Source organism: Carassius auratus, chromosome 50 (genome assembly GCF_003368295.1).
Source record: "Carassius auratus strain Wakin chromosome 50, ASM336829v1, whole genome shotgun sequence".
Classification (NCBI taxonomy): domain Eukaryota; kingdom Metazoa; phylum Chordata; class Actinopteri; order Cypriniformes; family Cyprinidae; genus Carassius; species Carassius auratus.
Window position 1 is genome coordinate 13,068,545 of NC_039292.1, and position 24,747 is coordinate 13,093,291.

General features: G+C 38.5%; 3 protein-coding genes across 4 annotated transcripts; 2 read left to right on the forward strand and 1 right to left on the reverse strand.

Moving 5' to 3' along the window:
- The first annotated feature begins 881 nt into the window (after positions 1 to 881).
- LOC113067071 (uncharacterized) lies at positions 882 to 8,934 on the forward strand. The gene is made up of 10 exons (XM_026239295.1): positions 882 to 1,296; positions 2,688 to 3,300; positions 3,400 to 3,621; positions 3,749 to 5,341; positions 5,488 to 5,691; positions 5,813 to 6,166; positions 6,300 to 6,358; positions 6,493 to 6,746; positions 7,396 to 7,641; positions 8,104 to 8,934. The coding sequence occupies exons 2-10, from the start codon at positions 2,688 to 2,690 to the stop codon at positions 8,801 to 8,803; spliced, it is 4,245 nt and encodes a 1,414-aa protein (XP_026095080.1). The 5' UTR covers positions 882 to 1,296; the 3' UTR covers positions 8,804 to 8,934.
- Positions 8,935 to 12,745: 3,811 nt separating this feature from the next.
- LOC113067072 (uncharacterized) lies at positions 12,746 to 20,802 on the reverse strand. Its single transcript, XM_026239296.1, has 10 exons — positions 20,384 to 20,802; positions 18,380 to 18,992; positions 18,059 to 18,280; positions 16,339 to 17,931; positions 15,989 to 16,192; positions 15,514 to 15,867; positions 15,322 to 15,380; positions 14,934 to 15,187; positions 14,039 to 14,284; positions 12,746 to 13,576 (listed from the first exon to the last, which is right to left on the reverse strand). The coding sequence occupies exons 2-10, from the start codon at positions 18,990 to 18,992 to the stop codon at positions 12,877 to 12,879; spliced, it is 4,245 nt and encodes a 1,414-aa protein (XP_026095081.1). The 5' UTR covers positions 20,384 to 20,802; the 3' UTR covers positions 12,746 to 12,876.
- A 192-nt stretch (positions 20,803 to 20,994) lies between these two features.
- On the forward strand, positions 20,995 to 24,747 carry pdcd2l (programmed cell death 2-like). 2 transcript variants are annotated; one of them, XM_026239298.1, is made up of 6 exons: positions 20,995 to 21,278; positions 22,045 to 22,208; positions 22,320 to 22,724; positions 22,804 to 22,920; positions 24,173 to 24,330; positions 24,582 to 24,747. In XM_026239298.1, exons 1-6 carry the CDS (start codon positions 21,174 to 21,176, stop codon positions 24,710 to 24,712), a joined length of 1,080 nt encoding a protein of 359 aa, XP_026095083.1. In that variant the 5' UTR covers positions 20,995 to 21,173; the 3' UTR covers positions 24,713 to 24,747. The 2 variants fall into 2 exon arrangements, with proteins under 2 accessions (XP_026095083.1, XP_026095084.1); XM_026239299.1 differs by having other exon boundaries at positions 21,141 to 21,278; positions 22,045 to 22,195.

A 24,747-nucleotide genomic window follows, 5' to 3' on the forward strand; every position in this document is an offset into this window, starting at 1 on the left:
TAAATTCGATTTTTTTTACTTGTGTAGTATCAAAATTCGAATTATATTTGAATTTAAAATGCATAATTTCAGTTAGGGTGAAGAGAAGCTTTTTGCTTCTCTCCTGATGCCACAAGAGGGCGCACCAAGCAAAATATTACTAATGCACATTTAATAAATGCATTAGAATACATGATTGTTAAGTGAATAATATTTAAATAAAAAATGTTATAAACCAATTATAATTAAGTTGCTTAAACAACTATAAACAAAACAGCATCATGCATAGTGCATAGTTTAATACAAAGTGCGGAAAGCCAATCACACAGAGTACATTTTACATTTAAAAACAGGAGATGCAGTGGGATGGGGAAAAACCCACCGTGAATTCTCGAGATATGTTTTTAAAAAGTTGAACATACATTCCTTAATGTTCAATAAAAACCTGGACATGAATTTCTGTTATTCAACTGTGTAACATTTTGTCAGTTTTTAGAAGCATCAAATGCACAAAATTATATCTCTAATTATTATTATTATTATTCTTTCGTACCATTTGTGTATTTAATAATGAGAAAATTCATACATTTGCAATCATGCCACGAGCTAGATCACCTATTTCTTATTATATGTATTAATAGTATAAAATTACTATCTATCTTTTAAGAACCAGGTTTCCCACAGTCTTCAAAAACCTGGATAACTATTTTAAAAGTGTGATCTCTAGATCTAGAAAGGTCATGTAAGGTCAGTTCTAATTAACTTAGCGATGCTTGACTCGTCGCGGTTCAGCTACATGATGACAAATTGTGCCTTTAAAACTTGGTGAATGGGAATATCATGCAGTTTCATATTTATTCTCACTTATGTGTATATAAAAGTATGACGCATCGGGCCAGTGGCGCTCCATGTCACCTGTAGGTCGTGGTTATTCTTTGTTATGACAGCCAATCACGATCCCGGCTGCAACCATGAAACTTATGTTTTAACCAATCAGCGCTCGTATGGCAACCGCGAATTAGCCAATCAGCGCTCGTATCGTAACCGCGAATTTGCCAATCAGCGCTCGTATCGCAACCGTGATTCCCCCCAGTAACAACAAGCAATTAGCCAATCAGCGCTCGTATCGCAACCGTCATTCCGCCCAGTAACAACAAGAAATTGGCCAATCAGCGCTCGTTCCTTATCCGTGATTCTTCATAGTAACAACAAGTTATCAACAACAATTGATAACGTCAAGAACCCCCGGAGACTTGCGGATCACGGCTGAAGAAGAAGATAACAGTCATCGATTAATTTCTTACCAACATTTGCAATGTAAGTGAATCTTTTATCAATAAAAAAGTAACACAATACTGGTGCACAAATATGCATTAATTCATACTTAACGAATGCACAGATAATCACGAGTTAATGAAAACTAATGAAGGACTAACTTAAACCATTAATAAATGATTACTACATCAGCAACTAATAAACATTCTATATGTTTCATAGATTAATTAATACATACAATTTTATTATTTAAATTTACTTTAATGTATTAGTTCCGTAATAACATTATATTAACTAATGACGTAAATGTATATTTTAATTACTACAGTGGCCAAAGCTATTTACTTCAACTTCCAGTTGTCAGCTTTAATTAATCATTAGCTAATGATTTTCAAAGGAATCATGTTATGACTTTACATGTTGAGGTAAAAAATTATTAACCAATTGTTAATATGTTATTGTGGTTATGGATTTTTTTTAAATTAGTCGTACCTCAACAAGTAAAGTTAAAGTAATAACATAATGATATCTTTACAAATTATTAGCTAATGATTCATTAATGATATAATTTGACACTATTAGTTAATATAATATGTTATTAAGGAATGAATAAATTATGACACTTAACTAATAACAACAATTTATTGATTACTTTATCTATGAATCATATAAAATGTTCATTTGTTGCCAATGCAGTAATCATTAATAAATGGTTTGGTCCTTAATGAGTTATATATTAAATCATGATTATCTGTGCATAAATTAAGTATGAATTAATGCATTTAATTGTATTTATTTAATGCATACTAGTGCCAGCATATTGTAACATGAGTTGTGTTTTTATGTTAACATAAAAATAAAGTGTCAAATATATAAAGTTGTTTTGAATGAATAACCTGTAGTTCAGACAAGCTTATAATTCAGCTGATCAATGTAAAATATTATTTAAAAAAAAAAAGTATTTCATATTTGGTAGATTAGTCGACCAAGCAGAATATAAAGTATATTAAGTTACAGTTTTACCAGCTGCAACATTAAAATGATTCTTACACATTAATTCATTACTTGTTATAATGCAATAATATAGTATACATTATGCTTCTACTTTTAGTACTTTAAGTATATTTTGATTCTAGAATTTTGTATGTATGATCTTTATTTGTAATAGAGCAGAAAAATTTGTGAAAATTTTGTCTTTAAAAAGGAGATCACATAGAATAGACTGAACTTTCCCTTCCCTTTCTCAGGTGGGACAAAAGTGATATTTGAATGTATAATAATTATCTGAAAAATTATCTCTTACTCTGGGATAATTCTGATATGTTAGCCAACATTTTTAGCCTGTAGGAAAATATATACACAAACAAAGCATAATATAAAATCAACATTACAAGGTGATCATAAGTAAATACAGTTCACTTTTTCTAATTTAGATGGAACCTCGCTTCAGGAGACGGGCTGATGGCAGCCTGAATCTGACGGATACAGTGGAAGCGTCAAAGGTGAAGGAAGCCAACAAAGGAAAGCCGTACACAAGACCCCTGCCCCCGGAGAAAGTGCTAGACAAAGCCAGGAAAAGTTTAAGTGAGCACCACGGAGATCTGTCTAACAGAAAGCACCTGTTGGGTTTCTTTGAAATCCAATTTGGTGTATTTCGTGGGCAAACATTTAGGTGGCTGGCTGAAAATGCCCTGGGGTATGCTGCTTACCTGGTGGCAGCTATGAAGAGGGACCCCACAGGAGGCAGCAAAGACTCCCAAGAACATGCCCACAACAAGGGGAGTTTCAGGGAGTATATTGAGCTCTTTCCTTCTGGCAGAGTTGCCATTGCCATGAAGGAAGAGCAATATGCTGGAAAAGCTCCCCAGCATGCTGCTGACTCCCAGCACTCTGCCCCTACAGAGTTCACCACCCCCACGCAGCAAGCTACCACCACCCATACTTCTACTGCATCTCTCCGCTCCCTCTTGGTAAGAAAGCTGCCTAACCAAAAAAACTTGAACAAGGCTGTAGAAAGACTGGTTTCCCCCCTCAAAGTCGCACCTTGTAAGCAAACATTTATTTGTATAACACTTTTTTGGTTTGTTTAGTATTTATTGCTGTTCAGTAGTCATGTTTATCTGTTTGTCCTGTGTTTTTTTGTAGCTTTGGCCCAGGCACGTGCACGGCCCTCAGCCACCCTCACCTGTCCAGCTGTGTCCCTTGAGACAGCCACAGGGCCCTCAGCCACCCTCACCTGTCCATCTGTGTCCCTTGAGACAGCCACAGGGCCCTCAGCCACTCTCACCTGTCCAGCTGTGTCCACTGAGATAGATGACAGCACACTGCTGGCAGAGGCAGCTAAGTTTGAGGCATCATATGTGGCATGTACGTTTATACTTATTTAAAGTATTCAATGTTTCCTTTCCAGGGATAATAAAGTAAAGTGAAGCAATGTGAATTTGTTTATTTATGTGTTTATTTTCTGTTTTTCTATTTTATTTTATTTTTTCAGCAAGACGAGTTTGTCTTCCGGCTGGATGGACACACACCCTGCCTGAAGTGGACCAGAGGTGGATCTCCAAGGCCCTGTTCAGGTGGACAGCACAGGGGCATCCCGAGCTGGTATTTAGTAGGGTGAACAAACTTTGGTGGTATCCTCCACCCGTGCCACTGAAGACCAGCAATTCTCCTTCCTTGGAGAATTACTTTGGCCATCGCCTGCTGCTCTGGATGCCACGAAAACTGTGGCAAGTGAAGCTGACTTGTCCGCATCCAGACTGTCAAAAAGAACTTCTGACCTCAGCTGGCTTGCATCAAAAGATCAGGCAGGTGGTTGCCATGGGTGAGATGTACTTTGTTGCATCTGAGTACCTGGCCTGCCGAAGATGTAAGAGGAAGGTCATCAGCTGGAGCCATGATCTCGTTTCCCAGCTCGACATTGGCCACAGGGTGCTGTTCCCTTGCATTCTTACTTCAAAACTTGCATGTGACTTCGAGGTAGTAACTTTGATGCGTCAGCGCGGGCTGGGAAACAGCAGCAGCCAGATCCAGCGCAAGCTACAGGAGCGTCATGTTGATGTCTGGTTGCAAAAGACAGTCCAGTATCTGACAGATTGCAAGGGGGTTGCCAGTGCTGTCACGACGAGCCTGATCCTGCCTGTGACATTTGAACCTGTTCCTTCAATGCCTTCTATACCCAAGCACCGATGGCTGATGCAGGTGTACGCCCAGGATGTCCTGCAAAGGCTGGATGAGGTCAAGGCCACTATAACATCACAATATGGTCGAATCTTAAAAATGGATTCTACCAAAAAAGTGGCCAGAAAACTAGCAGGACGCAGCTATGGCACTGCTACTTGGGCAACTAATGTTGGCAATGAGCATGGACAGGTGATCATGTCCGTGCTCACAGCGAGCGAAGGTTTTGGTCTGGGGCCAATGATAGAAGGCCTTATCAAGCGATACAGAGTGGCTGGGGTGGCTCCTCCCGAAGTGCTGTATGTCGACCGAGACTGCTGTGGCAACACTCTTTTGAGGAGGATGTTTGAAGAGTGGGAGCAAATGACCATCCGGTTAGATGTCTGGCACTTCATGAGAAGGTTTGCTGTGGGCTGCACCACCGACTCACACCAGTTATATGCCACTTTTATGAGTGGCCTCAGCCATTGTATTTTCATGTGGGACCAGGTCGACCTGACTGCCCTGAAGACAGCGAAGCATGCAGAGCTAGAAGCTGATGGGAAACCATCATTCGAGGCTGATGTGCTACGCTGTATCAGTCGTAGCGAGCTAGCGCTGCATTGCAGGAGAACCACTCGCGGGACCAAAGAGACCCTGGCATTGATTGAGAGCCATGTTCAGGCCTTTGATGGAGATGCTGGTCGTGACACTCTGGGAGTCCCACTAATAAACTCAGCCCGCATGAGAGAGATTTTAAAGTCCCAGCGGAAGCATGTGGCCTGCATCCAGGATCCTGTCGGTGTGCAGCTCTACATGCAGACGGGTACTGTACTGAAGGGAGGGCACCGCCTGCCAACATACCGCTGTGCCAGAGGTTCCACTTCACTTGAGTCATTTCACCTGCACCTTAACAGATTCATCCCAGGTAATAAATTATTTAATTGAATTATTAAATTAAGATATGATTTATACTGAAATAATTATGAGAATTGCAAGAACAGCTATTTGTGTATTTATAGAAAAAATTTTGTGCTGTGAATTTATTATTATTATTATTTTTTTCATTTATAGGCACGCTGGCAAGTGACACCTTCTTTCAGGCATATCTTTTGGATGGGCTTGCAAGGTGGAATGAGGACCGGGCAGTGGCAGCAACAACTAATCAGCAGCAACCACATTCCTACAACCATCTACTGCGTCATGCGGTCAACACTCTTGCAGAGGAGCTCATGGGCATGAAAATCATTCCTTATGTTGGGCCAAGAAAGTACACTGGTATATAACTATTTTTTTTTTTTTAGTGACACTTTAATTCAAGTATAAACCATTGAACCACTAAGTTATAATATAATATTGTGGTATGTTATCTAATTGTCAATGTTTTTCAATTTTAAAGGTGAGCTTATTGGAGTGGAATATCTTTACCAGCAAACTGGTAAAGTTCTGCAGGACTACAAGTTGGCCATTGAAGAGTCAGAGACTACTGAGGTTGGTATAGAGGTGGATGAAGGTTATGCTGAACTTGAGGAGTTTCAGGACATCACTGTCCCCACCTTTGACACTGAACGGACACCTGCTGCCTCTACACAAGCATCAGTGTCTGCAGCGTCTGCAGCATCATCTCCAACTCCTCCAGCAACCAGCCCCACGTCATCACTGTTTGTGGTCCCTCCATCACCAGTGTCATCTCCTGTCAGCAGCTCACTGCAAACTCAATCAGATCTAGCACTCTTTCCTGGAGCACATAGCTGTGAGTTTTACCATAAAGTATTCATAAAGATTTCGGTATTTGTTATCACACTAACTATAAATTTGTATTTATCACATTGAAAGGCATAAATACAAATTTAAAATAAATATTTACCTTTTTGATGTTGTCCCAGTGGACCGATTATCTGCAGAAACGGATCGTCCAACATCGGAAGAGAACACTTCACATGATGTAAGGGCCCAGTTTATTTTTTATTTACATTTACATGTGTGTAAACATAATCTGGGTTACATTGGATGTGCTTTCATGTGAATATTTGTATTCATTGATGCTATCAAAAGTTCCTAAATTATCTTTCATTTTAGGATTCGGTTGGACCTGATAATATTGAGGGGTATGGAGCCGTGCAGGACTTGGCAGAGTTTTTGGTTAGCCTCAGAGACCACCGTCTGGCTTTGTCAGGAGAAGAGTGCATCAAGATCATCTCCTTATGGCAGGCATTGGGGGAGTATGACAAGAAAAAGACCATTTACCCACCACGTCACCAAACCCACCTAAAACAGGGACGATTCAGGGCCACTAAGAAGATTGTGGCCCCAGGTGTTGAGAGCACCAAAAGGTATGTTATATTTAGTAAATACAGGGTTTACAATTTTTTTGGTAAAATATATATATCTGAAACTGGCTGAAATATCACCTACAACATTTTTTGTTTAGTAACCTGACACCTTCATGACTAGCTTATCTTGGTTATAACATAAATTATTAGTTGTGATTTACATTTAATTCTGACTATATATATTAGGTTGCTAAGTATGTTACATTGCTATGGACACAGTTCCAACCGCACATTGGAATAATTAATTTAGCAGAAACAAAGCAATCATTTCTTAAATAAGTAAAATCATTTTGTATCATTATGTTGTGTCAAATAATTTGTCTTTTACTGTACTTTAGTAAGTAGCCATGTAATAAGCGGGATAATATGCAGTCATTATTGTGGGAAAAAGTCTGACAGGCTGACTTACAACACCCTGTAATAATTCTACAACACAGTAATCCAGTAGAGACCTGATTTATTGATATGACATTTAAACATCAAACTAAAAACAAAACAAAGAAAGAAAACATAACTATGGGCAGATATTATCAATGAACAATTAGACAACACAAACACAAAACAGACAGAATAGAAAAGGGAAAATAAAAATAAGATCACACAATGAAATTAAATCTTACATTAATATGTATTTTGTTGTAATTTGCAGGTGTTTCGTTGGGGCTCATAGTCCTGCACAGTGGCCTGACTGCAACCGAGTGGTGGAGGCCATTTTCACAAGGCTCTGTGCTCTCTACCCAAACGCGGTGCGCTGTGAGGGAGTGAGGGTGTCCCGCTTCACTGTTGTAGCACGTGCTTACAAGCACATCCGTGAGTGCATCCTCACCAATGCTAAGGTGATGAGTGAGACCACCATCCAGCTCCCAGAAGTGAACGCTGCAACAGTCACACAATGGTTAGTAAATTGTCACAGCTAAGCCTAAACTTAAAGCAGTTAAAGGCTGATGTTACACAGTGCAACTTTTTTTGATCAATGCTGCTTGTCTAAATTCTCAGTGGGGAACGTGCCCAAGAAACATTTCTCAAAAATGTTTGTATCATCAGCCTTAATGTAACCATGGCTGCTTTGCAGGTCTAGAAACAAATCAACAAGAGTTCAACTTCTGTTTTCTTCTTCATTATGAAAGATAAGATTTATGACGTGGATCAGCTGTCTTCAACAGACTGCAAGAATCAATAATTCATAATACAATGTTAATCTCAATAAAGTAGCCATTTCACAAAAGCAGTAATACATTAGACGACTGCTGTGTGATCTCAGCTGTGTCATGCTGCTGCGTCACAGTCATGACAAATAGTAGTTGATCTTTTGTATTGCTTAAATGTTTATTAATATTGGTTGTTTTATGTTTCCCAGGTTCAGCAGGCGTGGAAAGTCACAGGAACAAGAGATTTTGAAGCAGGGTATCCAAGCCCCAGATGCACCCATGGCAGGACCCGAGACGCTTCCTGCTGCTCTGCAGAAAGGACCAACTCTGTATCCAGGCAATTTGGCTAAGCCTCACCTTTTTATCCTGCCACCAAACACTGCTGGGAAGGCAAAACTTAAGGGGAGGTCGCAACCCCAGGCCATCTCCCAGGCTCCAGCATCACATCAAGGCCTTCCTGTCATTGCACCAGCACTACCCGTCTCTCTCCCTTTCATTTTACCATCTGTGCAGCTTCCTACAGTGATAGGCACTTGCGCGCCATCCACTACAGTGCCAGGTACCTCACAGGTGATGTTCTTCAACCTCCCATTACCTTCAGTTATGCCACCATCAGCTCAGACACCGACATCCGGTCAAGATGTTCCTTACTCCACTCAGCAATATAGAAAGAGAAAACTGGAGAGGGAGCGCACTGGAACTGTCACAAGAAAATATGTGAAGAAGACAGACGTCATTCTTTGCAGAAAGTGTAACAAAGAGAGAAAGCCACCATCACATCTTCAGTACTTTGGCAACTGGTTCTGCAAAGAGTCTGAGACTCAATCATATGATGAATGGAGGGCTGTGCTGCAGGAACGAGGTTATAGAAGAAAAAAAAAGGGAAATGGCAACCCTCCAGCTTCTTAAAACTGCTATTTCAGCACATTATATTTTTATTTGGTTAATGTTTGCTTTATAGTGCAATTTACAAGTCTCCCACAATGACAGCTGTCTCTAAAATGTGTAATTACTGTGTGTTTCCTCTGCTGCATGCCTCTGTTGGGAAAATATTTGATATTTCATATATATATATATATATATATATATATATATATATATATATATATATATATATATATATATATATATATATATGGTATGTTTATGTTTTTATTATTATCATTATTTTGGTTTTGGTATATTTTATTTACTTTTTTTTTAGGGGCGAATATGTCATAATTGCACTACTGTGGTCCATTTTAGTTTTAAATTAACTTTTTTTTGGCTAATATGTCAAAATTGCACTACTGTGGTAAATGTTTGTCTTGGTTTACTATTTATTATTTTCTTAGTCTGATGTCAAAATTGCACTGAAAATGTTTGTTTTGGTTTGATATTTATTATATTTTTACACTGATATGTAAAAAGTTTACTACTGTGGTAAACATTTTTGGTTTACTGTTTATTATTTTAAATTGATGTGTAAAAATTGCATTGCTGTTCTAAATGTTTTATTGGCTTTAAAATATATATGGAGATTAAAAGGATTGTTAATATTTGCCCTCACACTATTGTTATTGTGTTTGTTTTGGTTTTATATTTATTATATTTTTACACTGATATGTAAACATTTTTCTACTGTGGTAAACATTTTTGGTTTACTGTTTACTATTTTTAATTGATGTGTAAAAATTGCACTACTGTTCTAAATGTTTTATTGGCTTGAAAATATATATGGAGATTAAAAGGATCTCCCTCACACTATTGTTATTGTGCCTTTTTGTATTCTCACAATATTTGTACATGCATATATATTTGCACTGCTGTTATAATTTTTTTATTGACTTTATATTTGCAAATAAAAAGGGTTGTTAATCTTAATATTTGCACTCGCAATGTTTTTGTGCCTATTTCTCACTGTATTTGTAGTTGCACATTTTTTAAGTATTCCAGTATTACATAACAATAAAACACACACACAAAAAACAGGGACTTTCAGAATAAGTCAGAAAATATAATAATATAATATAATGTTATACTGTAAAAAAATAATATATTATACTGTAAAAATGAGTAGTTAGCGCTGCGTTATTCATGTGTTTTGTTGTGAAAATGCACAAAAACACAAATCATGTATTGTTGCAATGAAGATTCACGTTTTGTCTGTCAAATCATTTCGTTTTTTTTTTATCCAGTGACATCTGGATGCTTTTGTCCATATAAGGTATTTCCTGTAGCGTGCGTCACAAGCTGGTACTTTTACGAGTCCGTTTTGGACTTTATGCGAGAGAGCGCCCTCCGGCGTCCGGTATGAATGAAACATACATAACGTGAGAGTGTTTACCTTGGACAGTTCCCAAATCAAAGTGAGGGGGACGAATTTACGTTCGATTAAATTACGGGGGGTAATGATGATTACGCACGCGTGCATCAGCAGCGTCAAAACGGACACATTCCAGGAATTCCATCACTGGTCGGAGCGGGCCGCGAACTCGCGTACGTGTGCGTCTTTTAGGATCTTTACCTCGACTAATGGGCGCCGGCCTTGGCGCAATGGATAACGCGTCTGACTACGGATCAGAAGATTCTAGGTTCGACTCCTGGCTGGCTCGGTTCTTTTGAACTCCGACTCGGATCCTTTATTTTCACGGCCGCTGATAGACTCAGGCATGGATACTCAAAAAAAGGGCATGTTAATATTCACATTATTTCAATAACATGTTAAATTAGACTTTTGAACTCGTCTGAACTGATTCATTGTTTGAATGTGTTTTTAAAGGGAAAAAAACGTCGTAAAATTATTGGCGAAACTAACTTTTACAAACTAAGTTATACTGACGAAAGAGCTTAAATGTGACCCAAAACAGAGTTTAGTATTTGTTGTAGATTTTGAGTGCAAGTCTACTGCCCTCTCGCGGCGTCTTCCATCAATAGATTCAATTCAGAAAAATTATAAAACATTTCCTTTCATTATAAAATCTTTTTAGCCACTTTGCTTTACCTTTTACATTTAGTGTTGGCTTAAATCATATTTGTTTATCCAAAAGCTGTGACGTTTTTCATTGTGCTGTGGATAAAAAAAACTATGGCGAAACGTATATAAACGTAAAGGAATCATTCCGTTAAGTTCTAACGCTTGTTTTGTGAACTCCCTGCAGTGACACATATTAACTTGACCTTTCACATGCACCCTATATGTGAGGTGTGCCCATAGACTGTATAAAAAGGGTGTGCTCTGCATATGTTCCCTAAAATGTTTGTCGGAGTATCATTTTTAACGTGAACCAAATGAACTAGCGAGTCGGAGTTCAAAAGAACCGAGCCAGCCAGGAGTCGAACCTAGAATCTTCTGATCCGTAGTCAGACGCGTTATCCATTGCGCCAAGGCCGGCGCCCATTAGTCGAGGTAAAGATCCTAAAAGACGCACACGTACGCGAGTTCGCGGCCCGCTCCGACCAGTGATGGAATTCCTGGAATGTGTCCGTTTTGACGCTGCTGATGCACGCGTGCGTAATCATCATTACCCCCCGTAATTTAATCGAACGTAAATTCGTCCCCCTCACTTTGATTTGGGAACTGTCCAAGGTAAACACTCTCACGTTATGTATGTTTCATTCATACCGGACGCCGGAGGGCGCTCTCTCGCATAAAGTCCAAAACGGACTCGTAAAAGTACCAGCTTGTGACGCACGCTACAGGAAATACCTTATATGGACAAAAGCATCCAGATGTCACTGGATAAAAAAAAAACGAAATGATTTGACAGACAAAACGTGAATCTTCATTGCAACAATACATGATTTGTGTTTTTGTGCATTTTCACAACAAAACACATGAATAACGCAGCGCTAACTACTCATTTTTTACAGTATAATATATTATTTTTTTACAGTATAACATTATATTATATTATTATATTTTCTGACTTATTCTGAAAGTCCCTGTTTTTTGTGTGTGTGTTTTATTGTTATGTAATACTGGAATACTTAAAAAATGTGCAACTACAAATACAGTGAGAAATAGGCACAAAAACATTGCGAGTGCAAATATTAAGATTAACAACCCTTTTTATTTGCAAATATAAAGTCAATAAAAAAATTATAACAGCAGTGCAAATATATATGCATGTACAAATATTGTGAGAATACAAAAAGGCACAATAACAATAGTGTGAGGGAGATCCTTTTAATCTCCATATATATTTTCAAGCCAATAAAACATTTAGAACAGTAGTGCAATTTTTACACATCAATTAAAAATAGTAAACAGTAAACCAAAAATGTTTACCACAGTAGAAAAATGTTTACATATCAGTGTAAAAATATAATAAATATAAAACCAAAACAAACACAATAACAATAGTGTGAGGGCAAATATTAACAATCCTTTTAATCTCCATATATATTTTAAAGCCAATAAAACATTTAGAACAGCAATGCAATTTTTACACATCAATTTAAAATAATAAACAGTAAACCAAAAATGTTTACCACAGTAGTAAACTTTTTACATATCAGTGTAAAAATATAATAAATATCAAACCAAAACAAACATTTTCAGTGCAATTTTGACATCAGACTAAGAAAATAATAAATAGTAAACCAAGACAAACATTTACCACAGTAGTGCAATTTTGACATATTAGCCAAAAAAAAGTTAATTTAAAACTAAAATGGACCACAGTAGTGCAATTATGACATATTCGCCCCTAAAAAAAAAGTAAATAAAATATACCAAAACCAAAATAATGATAATAATAAAAACATAAACATACCATATATATATATATATATATATATATATATATATATATATATATATATATATATATATATATATATATATGAAATATCAAATATTTTCCCAACAGAGGCATGCAGCAGAGGAAACACACAGTAATTACACATTTTAGAGACAGCTGTCATTGTGGGAGACTTGTAAATTGCACTATAAAGCAAACATTAACCAAATAAAAATATAATGTGCTGAAATAGCAGTTTTAAGAAGCTGGAGGGTTGCCATTTCCCTTTTTTTTTCTTCTATAACCTCGTTCCTGCAGCACAGCCCTCCATTCATCATATGATTGAGTCTCAGACTCTTTGCAGAACCAGTTGCCAAAGTACTGAAGATGTGATGGTGGCTTTCTCTCTTTGTTACACTTTCTGCAAAGAATGACGTCTGTCTTCTTCACATATTTTCTTGTGACAGTTCCAGTGCGCTCCCTCTCCAGTTTTCTCTTTCTATATTGCTGAGTGGAGTAAGGAACATCTTGACCGGATGTCGGTGTCTGAGCTGATGGTGGCATAACTGAAGGTAATGGGAGGTTGAAGAACATCACCTGTGAGGTACCTGGCACTGTAGTGGATGGCGCGCAAGTGCCTATCACTGTAGGAAGCTGCACAGATGGTAAAATGAAAGGGAGAGAGACGGGTAGTGCTGGTGCAATGACAGGAAGGCCTTGATGTGATGCTGGAGCCTGGGAGATGGCCTGGGGTTGCGACCTCCCCTTAAGTTTTGCCTTCCCAGCAGTGTTTGGTGGCAGGATAAAAAGGTGAGGCTTAGCCAAATTGCCTGGATACAGAGTTGGTCCTTTCTGCAGAGCAGCAGGAAGCGTCTCGGGTCCTGCCATGGGTGCATCTGGGGCTTGGATACCCTGCTTCAAAATCTCTTGTTCCTGTGACTTTCCACGCCTGCTGAACCTGGGAAACATAAAACAACCAATATTAATAAACATTTAAGCAATACAAAAGATCAACTACTATTTGTCATGACTGTGACGCAGCAGCATGACACAGCTGAGATCACACAGCAGTCGTCTAATGTATTACTGCTTTTGTGAAATGGCTACTTTATTGAGATTAACATTGTATTATGAATTATTGATTCTTGCAGTCTGTTGAAGACAGCTGATCCACGTCATAAATCTTATCTTTCATAATGAAGAAGAAAACAGAAGTTGAACTCTTGTTGATTTGTTTCTAGACCTGCAAAGCAGCCATGGTTACATTAAGGCTGATGATACAAACATTTTTGAGAAATGTTTCTTGGGCACGTTCCCCACTGAGAATTTAGACAAGCAGCATTGATCAAAAAAAGTTGCACTGTGTAACATCAGCCTTTAACTGCTTTAAGTTTAGGCTTAGCTGTGACAATTTACTAACCATTGTGTGACTGTTGCAGCGTTCACTTCTGGGAGCTGGATGGTGGTCTCACTCATCACCTTAGCATTGGTGAGGATGCACTCACGGATGTGCTTGTAAGCACGTGCTACAACAGTGAAGCGGGACACCCTCACTCCCTCACAGCGCACCGCGTTTGGGTAGAGAGCACAGAGCCTTGTGAAAATGGCCTCCACCACTCGGTTGCAGTCAGGCCACTGTGCAGGACTATGAGCCCCAACGAAACACCTGCAAATTACAACAAAATACATATTAATGTAAGATTTAATTTCATTGTGTGATCTTATTTTTATTTTCCCTTTTCTATTCTGTCTGTTTTGTGTTTGTGTTGTCTAATTGTTCATTGATAATATCTGCCCATAGTTATGTTTTCTTTCTTTGTTTTGTTTTTAGTTTGATGTTTAAATGTCATATCAATAAATCAGGTCTCTACTGGATTACTGTGTTGTAGAATTATTACAGGGTGTTGTAAGTCAGCCTGTCAGACTTTTTCCCACAATAATGACTGCATATTATCCCGCTTATTACATGGCTACTTACTAAAGTACAGTAAAAGACAAATTATTTGACACAACATAATGATACAAAATGATTTTACTTATTTAAGAAATGATTGCTTTGTTTCTGCTAAATTAATTATTCCAATGTGCGGTTGGAACTGTGTCCATAGCAATGTAACATACTTAGCAACCTAATATATATAGTCAGAATTAAATGTAAATCACAACTAATAATTTATGTTATAACCAAGATAAGCTAGTCATGAAGGTGTCAGGTTACTAAACAAAAAATGTTGTAGGTGATATTTCAGCCAGTTTCAGATATATATATTTTACCAAAAAAATTGTAAACCCTGTATTTACTAAATATAACATACCTTTTGGTGCTCTCAACACCTGGGGCCACAATCTTCTTAGTGGCCCTGAATCGTCCCTGTTTTAGGTGGGTTTGGTGACGTGGTGGGTAAATGGTCTTTTTCTTGTCATACTCCCCCAATGCCTGCCATAAGGAGATGATCTTGATGCACTCTTCTCCTGACAAAGCCAGACGGTGGTCTCTGAGGCTAACCAAAAACTCTGCCAAGTCCTGCACGGCTCCATACCCCTCAATATTATCAGGTCCAACCGAATCCTAAAATGAAAGATAATTTAGGAACTTTTGATAGCATCAATGAATACAAATATTCACATGAAAGCACATCCAATGTAACCCAGATTATGTTTACACACATGTAAATGTAAATAAAAAATAAACTGGGCCCTTACATCATGTGAAGTGTTCTCTTCCGATGTTGGACGATCCGTTTCTGCAGATAATCGGTCCACTGGGACAACATCAAAAAGGTAAATATTTATTTTAAATTTGTATTTATGCCTTTCAATGTGATAAATACAAATTTATAGTTAGTGTGATAACAAATACCGAAATCTTTATGAATACTTTATGGTAAAACTCACAGCTATGTGCTCCAGGAAAGAGTGCTAGATCTGATTGAGTTTGCAGTGAGCTGCTGACAGGAGATGACACTGGTGATGGAGGGACCACAAACAGTGATGACGTGGGGCTGGTTGCTGGAGGAGTTGGAGATGATGCTGCAGACGCTGCAGACACTGATGCTTGTGTAGAGGCAGCAGGTGTCCGTTCAGTGTCAAAGGTGGGGACAGTGATGTCCTGAAACTCCTCAAGTTCAGCATAACCTTCATCCACCTCTATACCAACCTCAGTAGTCTCTGACTCTTCAATGGCCAACTTGTAGTCCTGCAGAACTTTACCAGTTTGCTGGTAAAGATATTCCACTCCAATAAGCTCACCTTTAAAATTGAAAAACATTGACAATTAGATAACATACCACAATATTATATTATAACTTAGTGGTTCAATGGTTTATACTTGAATTAAAGTGTCACTAAAAAAAAAAAAATAGTTATATACCAGTGTACTTTCTTGGCCCAACATAAGGAATGATTTTCATGCCCATGAGCTCCTCTGCAAGAGTGTTGACCGCATGACGCAGTAGATGGTTGTAGGAATGTGGTTGCTGCTGATTAGTTGTTGCTGCCACTGCCCGGTCCTCATTCCACCTTGCAAGCCCATCCAAAAGATATGCCTGAAAGAAGGTGTCACTTGCCAGCGTGCCTATAAATGAAAAAAATAATAATAATAATAAATTCACAGCACAAAATTTTTTCTATAAATACACAAATAGCTGTTCTTGCAATTCTCATAATTATTTCAGTATAAATCATATCTTAATTTAATAATTCAATTAAATAATTTATTACCTGGGATGAATCTGTTAAGGTGCAGGTGAAATGACTCAAGTGAAGTGGAACCTCTGGCACAGCGGTATGTTGGCAGGCGGTGCCCTCCCTTCAGTACAGTACCCGTCTGCATGTAGAGCTGCACACCGACAGGATCCTGGATGCAGGCCACATGCTTCCGCTGGGACTTTAAAATCTCTCTCATGCGGGCTGAGTTTATTAGTGGGACTCCCAGAGTGTCACGACCAGCATCTCCATCAAAGGCCTGAACATGGCTCTCAATCAATGCCAGGGTCTCTTTGGTCCCGCGAGTGGTTCTCCTGCAATGCAGCGCTAGCTCGCTACGACTGATACAGCGTAGCACATCAGCCTCGAATGATGGTTTCCCATCAGCTTCTAGCTCTGCATGCTTCGCTGTCTTCAGGGCAGTCAGGTCGACCTGGTCCCACATGAAAATACAATGGCTGAGGCCACTCATAAAAGTGGCATATAACTGGTGTGAGTCGGTGGTGCAGCCCACAGCAAACCTTCTCATGAAGTGCCAGACATCTAACCGGATGGTCATTTGCTCCCACTCTTCAAACATCCTCCTCAAAAGAGTGTTGCCACAGCAGTCTCGGTCGACATACAGCACTTCGGGAGGAGCCACCCCAGCCACTCTGTATCGCTTGATAAGGCCTTCTATCATTGGCCCCAGACCAAAACCTTCGCTCGCTGTGAGCACGGACATGATCACCTGTCCATGCTCATTGCCAACATTAGTTGCCCAAGTAGCAGTGCCATAGCTGCGTCCTGCTAGTTTTCTGGCCACTTTTTTGGTAGAATCCATTTTTAAGATTCGACCATATTGTGATGTTATAGTGGCCTTGACCTCATCCAGCCTTTGCAGGACATCCTGGGCGTACACCTGCATCAGCCATCGGTGCTTGGGTATAGAAGGCATTGAAGGAACAGGTTCAAATGTCACAGGCAGGATCAGGCTCGTCGTGACAGCACTGGCAACCCCCTTGCAATCTGTCAGATACTGGACTGTCTTTTGCAACCAGACATCAACATGACGCTCCTGTAGCTTGCGCTGGATCTGGCTGCTGCTGTTTCCCAGCCCGCGCTGACGCATCAAAGTTACTACCTCGAAGTCACATGCAAGTTTTGAAGTAAGAATGCAAGGGAACAGCACCCTGTGGCCAATGTCGAGCTGGGAAACGAGATCATGGCTCCAGCTGATGACCTTCCTCTTACATCTTCGGCAGGCCAGGTACTCAGATGCAACAAAGTACATCTCACCCATGGCAACCACCTGCCTGATCTTTTGATGCAAGCCAGCTGAGGTCAGAAGTTCTTTTTGACAGTCTGGATGCGGACAAGTCAGCTTCACTTGCCACAGTTTTCGTGGCATCCAGAGCAGCAGGCGATGGCCAAAGTAATTCTCCAAGGAAGGAGAATTGCTGGTCTTCAGTGGCACGGGTGGAGGATACCACCAAAGTTTGTTCACCCTACTAAATACCAGCTCGGGATGCCCCTGTGCTGTCCACCTGAACAGGGCCTTGGAGATCCACCTCTGGTCCACTTCAGGCAGGGTGTGTGTCCATCCAGCCGGAAGACAAACTCGTCTTGCTGAAAAAATAAAATAAAATAGAAAAACAGAAAATAAACACATAAATAAACAAATTCACATTGCTTCACTTTACTTTATTATCCCTGGAAAGGAAACATTGAATACTTTAAATAAGTATAAACGTACATGCCACATATGATGCCTCAAACTTAGCTGCCTCTGCCAGCAGTGTGCTGTCATCTATCTCAGTGGACACAGCTGGACAGGTGAGAGTGGCTGAGGGCCCTGTGGCTGTCTCAAGGGACACAGATGGACAGGTGAGGGTGGCTGAGGGCCCTGTGGCTGTCTCAAGGGACACAGCTGGACAGGTGAGGGTGGCTGAGGGCCGTGCACGTGCCTGGGCCAAAGCTACAAAAAAACACAGGACAAACAGATAAACATGACTACTGAACAGCAATAAATACTAAACAAACCAAAAAAGTGTTATACAAATAAATGTTTGCTTACAAGGTGCGACTTTGAGGGGGGAAACCAGTCTTTCTACAGCCTTGTTCAAGTTTTTTTGGTTAGGCAGCTTTCTTACCAAGAGGGAGCGGAGAGATGCAGTAGAAGTATGGGTGGTGGTAGCTTGCTGCGTGGGGGTGGTGAACTCTGTAGGGGCAGAGTGCTGGGAGTCAGCAGCATGCTGGGGAGCTTTTCCAGCATATTGCTCTTCCTTCATGGCAATGGCAACTCTGCCAGAAGGAAAGAGCTCAATATACTCCCTGAAACTCCCCTTGTTGTGGGCATGTTCTTGGGAGTCTTTGCTGCCTCCTGTGGGGTCCCTCTTCATAGCTGCCACCAGGTAAGCAGCATACCCCAGGGCATTTTCAGCCAGCCACCTAAATGTTTGCCCACGAAATACACCAAATTGGATTTCAAAGAAACCCAACAGGTGCTTTCTGTTAGACAGATCTCCGTGGTGCTCACTTAAACTTTTCCTGGCTTTGTCTAGCACTTTCTCCGGGGGCAGGGGTCTTGTGTACGGCTTTCCTTTGTTGGCTTCCTTCACCTTTGACGCTTCCACTGTATCCGTCAGATTCAGGCTGCCATCAGCCCGTCTCCTGAAGCGAGGTTCCATCTAAATTAGAAAAAGTGAACTGTATTTACTTATGATCACCTTGTAATGTTGATTTTATATTATGCTTTGTTTGTGTATATATTTTCCTACAGGCTAAAAATGTTGGCTAACATATCAGAATTATCCCAGAGTAAGAGATAATTTTTCAGATAATTATTATACATTCAAATATCACTTTTGTCCCACCTGAGAAAGGGAAGGGAAAGTTCAGTCTATTCTATGTGATCTCCTTTTTAAAGACAAAATTTTCACAAATTTTTCTGCTCTATTACAAATAAAGATCATACATACAAAATTCTAGAATCAAAATATACTTAAAGTACTAAAAGTAGAAGCATAATGTATACTATATTATTGCATTATAACAAGTAATGAATTAATGTGTAAGAATCATTTTAATGTTGCAGCTGGTAAAACTGTAACTTAATATACTTTATATTCTGCTTGGTCGACTAATCTACCAAATATGAAATACTTTTTTTTTTTAAATAATATTTTACATTGATCAGCTGAATTATAAGCTTGTCTGAACTACAGGTTATTCATTCAAAACAACTTTATATATTTGACACTTTATTTTTATGTTAACATAAAAACACAACTCATGTTACAATATGCTGGCACTAGTATGCATTAAATAAATACAATTAAATGCATTAATTCATACTTAATTTATGCACAGATAATCATGATTTAATATATAACTCATTAAGGACCAAACCATTTATTAATGATTACTGCATTGGCAACAAATGAACATTTTATATGATTCATAGATAAAGTAATCAATAAATTGTTGTTATTAGTTAAGTGTCATAATTTATTCATTCCTTAATAACATATTATATTAACTAATAGTGTCAAATTATATCATTAATGAATCATTAGCTAATAATTTGTAAAGATATCATTATGTTATTACTTTAACTTTACTTGTTGAGGTACGACTAATTTAAAAAAAATCCATAACCACAATAACATATTAACAATTGGTTAATAATTTTTTACCTCAACATGTAAAGTCATAACATGATTCCTTTGAAAATCATTAGCTAATGATTAATTAAAGCTGACAACTGGAAGTTGAAGTAAATAGCTTTGGCCACTGTAGTAATTAAAATATACATTTACGTCATTAGTTAATATAATGTTATTACGGAACTAATACATTAAAGTAAATTTAAATAATAAAATTGTATGTATTAATTAATCTATGAAACATATAGAATGTTTATTAGTTGCTGATGTAGTAATCATTTATTAATGGTTTAAGTTAGTCCTTCATTAGTTTTCATTAACTCGTGATTATCTGTGCATTCGTTAAGTATGAATTAATGCATATTTGTGCACCAGTATTGTGTTACTTTTTTATTGATAAAAGATTCACTTACATTGCAAATGTTGGTAAGAAATTAATCGATGACTGTTATCTTCTTCTTCAGCCGTGATCCGCAAGTCTCCGGGGGTTCTTGACGTTATCAATTGTTGTTGATAACTTGTTGTTACTATGAAGAATCACGGATAAGGAACGAGCGCTGATTGGCCAATTTCTTGTTGTTACTGGGCGGAATGACGGTTGCGATACGAGCGCTGATTGGCTAATTGCTTGTTGTTACTGGGGGGAATCACGGTTGCGATACGAGCGCTGATTGGCAAATTCGCGGTTACGATACGAGCGCTGATTGGCTAATTCGCGGTTGCCATACGAGCGCTGATTGGTTAAAACATAAGTTTCATGGTTGCAGCCGGGATCGTGATTGGCTGTCATAACAAAGAATAACCACGACCTACAGGTGACATGGAGCGCCACTGGCCCGATATACAGCCACATAACAGACGGGGCACACAATAACCTACAACTGAACAAAACCAATATTTCTACTTAACATCTAAATTACATTCGTTGATATTTACATTGTAAAACAACGTATTAAAGCTCATATACCAGAATCAAATGTCGTTTGGAATAATTGAAATAAATTTTACATAAGTATATGCATAATGTCGGAAATATTTTTTATTTAACATATCATTCCTGCATTAATATAAATTGTGAACCAGTAACGACTGGATAAAACACATTTTAAGATTGATTAAGATCCAAATGATTCAGTACCGAGTGTGAACTTCTGCACGTGTTCAGAGAAGCACATGGACTGAAGAGTTCTGCTTGATAAAGTCATGGCAGCAGCAGTGCACGAGACAGTCCTCATCGGAGTATGTGATGGAGTTATCGACAAGAAGAAATACACATCATATTGCACAAACAAAATTGGAGATAGACCGGTAAAGGAAACATAATTTATCCATATCCTCAGGGTTTGTGTCATGCTAACTGAAGTTAGCTTAGATCTCTGCCTGACAGCTGACGTTACTTCATTATCTTGTAGTTGATTCTTAATGTAGACTGACAATATTTTTGATAAGTACGCGAAATTTAATCAGATTTATGCGTTTGCGTTAGTGAATAAAAAAAAAAAATGTTTTTAAGTAATAAAGGCTATCGTTAGCCAGTTGGCTAACTAGGGAGCTAACCATATTAACTCGGAAATGTAAGTCCTCTGTGTCATGACCAACGACTTTATTTTATTTATTACTTTATTAATCTATAATACATCTTTAATTATATGTGTTTTGAGGGTAGAATCGCAAAAAAAAAAAAAAAAAAAAACAGTGCTTTCTAATTATGCGAATAGAATGCCTTGCCAAAAAAAAAGCATATCAATCATTTTCCTTAATTTTTTTTTTTTTTTTAGATTTGGAACATATGACAAGATGTGTGTTTCTAATTATATTGCAATTATCACAAAAGGGAAATGCATTATATCTAAAATAAGTATGAATCAAATAAAAATAAGTAGCCTAAAGTTATTATACACTGTATTAATTTTTATTTTGTGTTGTGAAACGTTCTATCACTTGTGTATGAGAAAGGCACATAGCATTTTTTTTATTTAAATTATATATGTGTATGGTTGCATCCAAGGGGTGATGTTTAAATCGAAAGATTCATTAATTAATTTGACATAAATGTATATTTCTATCATGACAGGACCTGCTTCCAGTAATCACTCTGCAGCATCCCACATGCAGTCTGTGTCAGAGAGGCCTGTCCCACGTGGTGCAGGTCTACTGTCCTCTCGCTGCGTCTCCTTACCACAGAACCATCAGTGTCTTCGCCTGCACCAATCCACACTGCAGCGGTAAATCAGAGAGGTGACAGCTTCTCATTTTATATTACGGCATTATTTACATGTGTCAAATGTGCTCTGTTTCCAGAACTGTTCCTTAAAACATGTATTTTTCGGACCATGTATATGTACCTAGTTGGATAGTCCTGCGCTCTCAGTGCTTGGAGGATGACATCAAAGCAAGACAAGACGACAAAACCACGCCGTGTACAGAATCTGCAATGTCCAGGACAGACTGGTGTGATGAAGCCGATGACTGGGGGATGGACGATGAAGAACAAGTGGCTGAAAACGGCGTACAAATACCAAATGACTGTATCGGTGAAGGAAATGATGTCAGCAGCAGGCTTCAGGACCTGTGCATTGATGGAGATCATCATCAAAGCGCCCTCCAACCCAACGATGTGCCTGTTTTCCAGCCATTCTACATAAGTGTAATGGAAGAAACAGACTTGGATGGCTTTCATGACACGGATCATGAGAACGAACTGCTTAGAGCGTATGAGGAGAGAGAGGGAGTGACAGTCGAGGAGATTCATAGGTGAGGATGGATTCTACAACTGAAACTACAGTGATGTGTAAACTGTCTATTAATCACCTCAGTTTCTATATGTTTTCAGTTGTGGAAGTGGGGGAGCCACTCAGGAGGAATACGAGAAGGCCACGGCCAAGCATGGAGATGAAGTGTTCACCAGTTTCATGAAGAAAATCTCTCTTTGTCCTGAACAAGTGTTACGGTGATTGAATATGTTTACACTGCTGTTCGGCAAAATGCTGCTCCAGACTGCAACTGAAATGGTCAAAAGAATTACAGATTTGCTAGAATTATGCAAAATGTTCAGTTGGGGAAACTTTGTGTTGATGTGTGTTTCGTCAGAATTCATCTTGTTAGCATGTGTGCTAGTGCAGGGTTATCATCGCTAACTAAAACCATTAGAAATTATCATTATTTGAGCATTAATTTAAATAAAATATTGCATCTAGTTGCCAAACTTATGGAGCCCAGCACATGACATGCAAGAAAAAAAATAATAAATTATGCGCACAATTTACTAATTCGTTCCCTCAATGTACTAAAACATGCACTCGATTACTATTGTGTTCCCTTGATTTACTATTGCGCTCACTCGATTTGCTAAATCGTGTGCACAATTTATAAATCGACTGAATAAAATAGTAAATCGAGGGAACACAACAGTAATCGTGTGGATGTTTTAGTACATTGAGGGAACGAATAAGTAAATCGTGCACACGATTTAGCCTAATATTTTTTCCTGGATGTCATGTGCGGGGCTCCATACAAACTAGCTAGAAATGACAAAATCACACAATAAGCTAATTAAAACAATATATCAAAATTTCATTTAAAATAGTAACATAATTGAGTATTTTTAAATATATATGAATACAAAATATTCATATAAAATAATAGAATAATTTAAAATGATAAATCTATATGAATTTAAAATAATGTGCATCAGTGATGCTGGTTTCTACATAGCTTGCTATTTGAATAAGACCACCTCCGAGCCATATATGGTTACATAGCCGTGAGAGGGGCGGGGTCAGCAGAGCTTATTATCATTTAAAGAGACATGCACCCAATACGGCTCGCTGTGAACAGAGCTGTTTTTGACAAGGTAAAAAGGTGTTGTTTTACTCCACCACTGAGAATTTTAACCATGTTACAGACATTTCATGTAGACTCTTAAGAATCATACCAACCTTTGGAAAATGGGCATCCGATGTCATCTTTATTTAGCCACTGAAACAGTTCACAGACTGAATCGTCAGTCATTTATCGGTTAAGTTCACAACTGTCAAACACGAGGCACAAGGGGGAGATTTCAAATGAATTTGTATGATGTAACATGATTTTTAGAAAAAAGCAGGAAGGTCCATCCCGAAATATAACCGTCATAAGCTCTTTGTTGTATTATGGACCCAATTATTTTATAATTTACTCATGTGTTTCCTCTCACCTGATAGATATAGTTGGGCAGGATCACCTCTGTTTATATCAGAGACTGTCTCTGATGTTATTCAGACGGTGCCGGTCTGTGCTCACTGCGGCAGCCCCAGAGTTTTTGAATTTCAGCTCATGCCAGCATTGGTCAGTTTGCTCAGGAGTGTAGACACAGATTCAGGTAAGTACAGATGTTCTACAATACATTTAAAACCAACATTTTTATACACATTTATTGTCCTTTTACTGATTTATTTTGGTAAGCAGCTGTAAAATATAGTGCAATGCACAATTATTAATTATATCTCAAAATAACCCTCTGATCCTGCATCCTGTCAGGATATATTTTGTGATAACGAATGGCTGACTGTACATCTTGTTATATTTTTTTAGTGTTTATATTCTAAGATTGATTTGTTTTTGTTTTCTCAGACGTTTCGCTCGAGTTTGGAACAGTTCTTGTGTACACTTGTAGAAACAGCTGTTGGAAATCTGGATCAGCGGCTCCAGTGGAAGAATTTGCTGTCGTTCAGCCAGACCCAGACCAAAAGCTCTTCAAATGATATAAATTATCATCATTAAAGATTTTTTTTCAGTA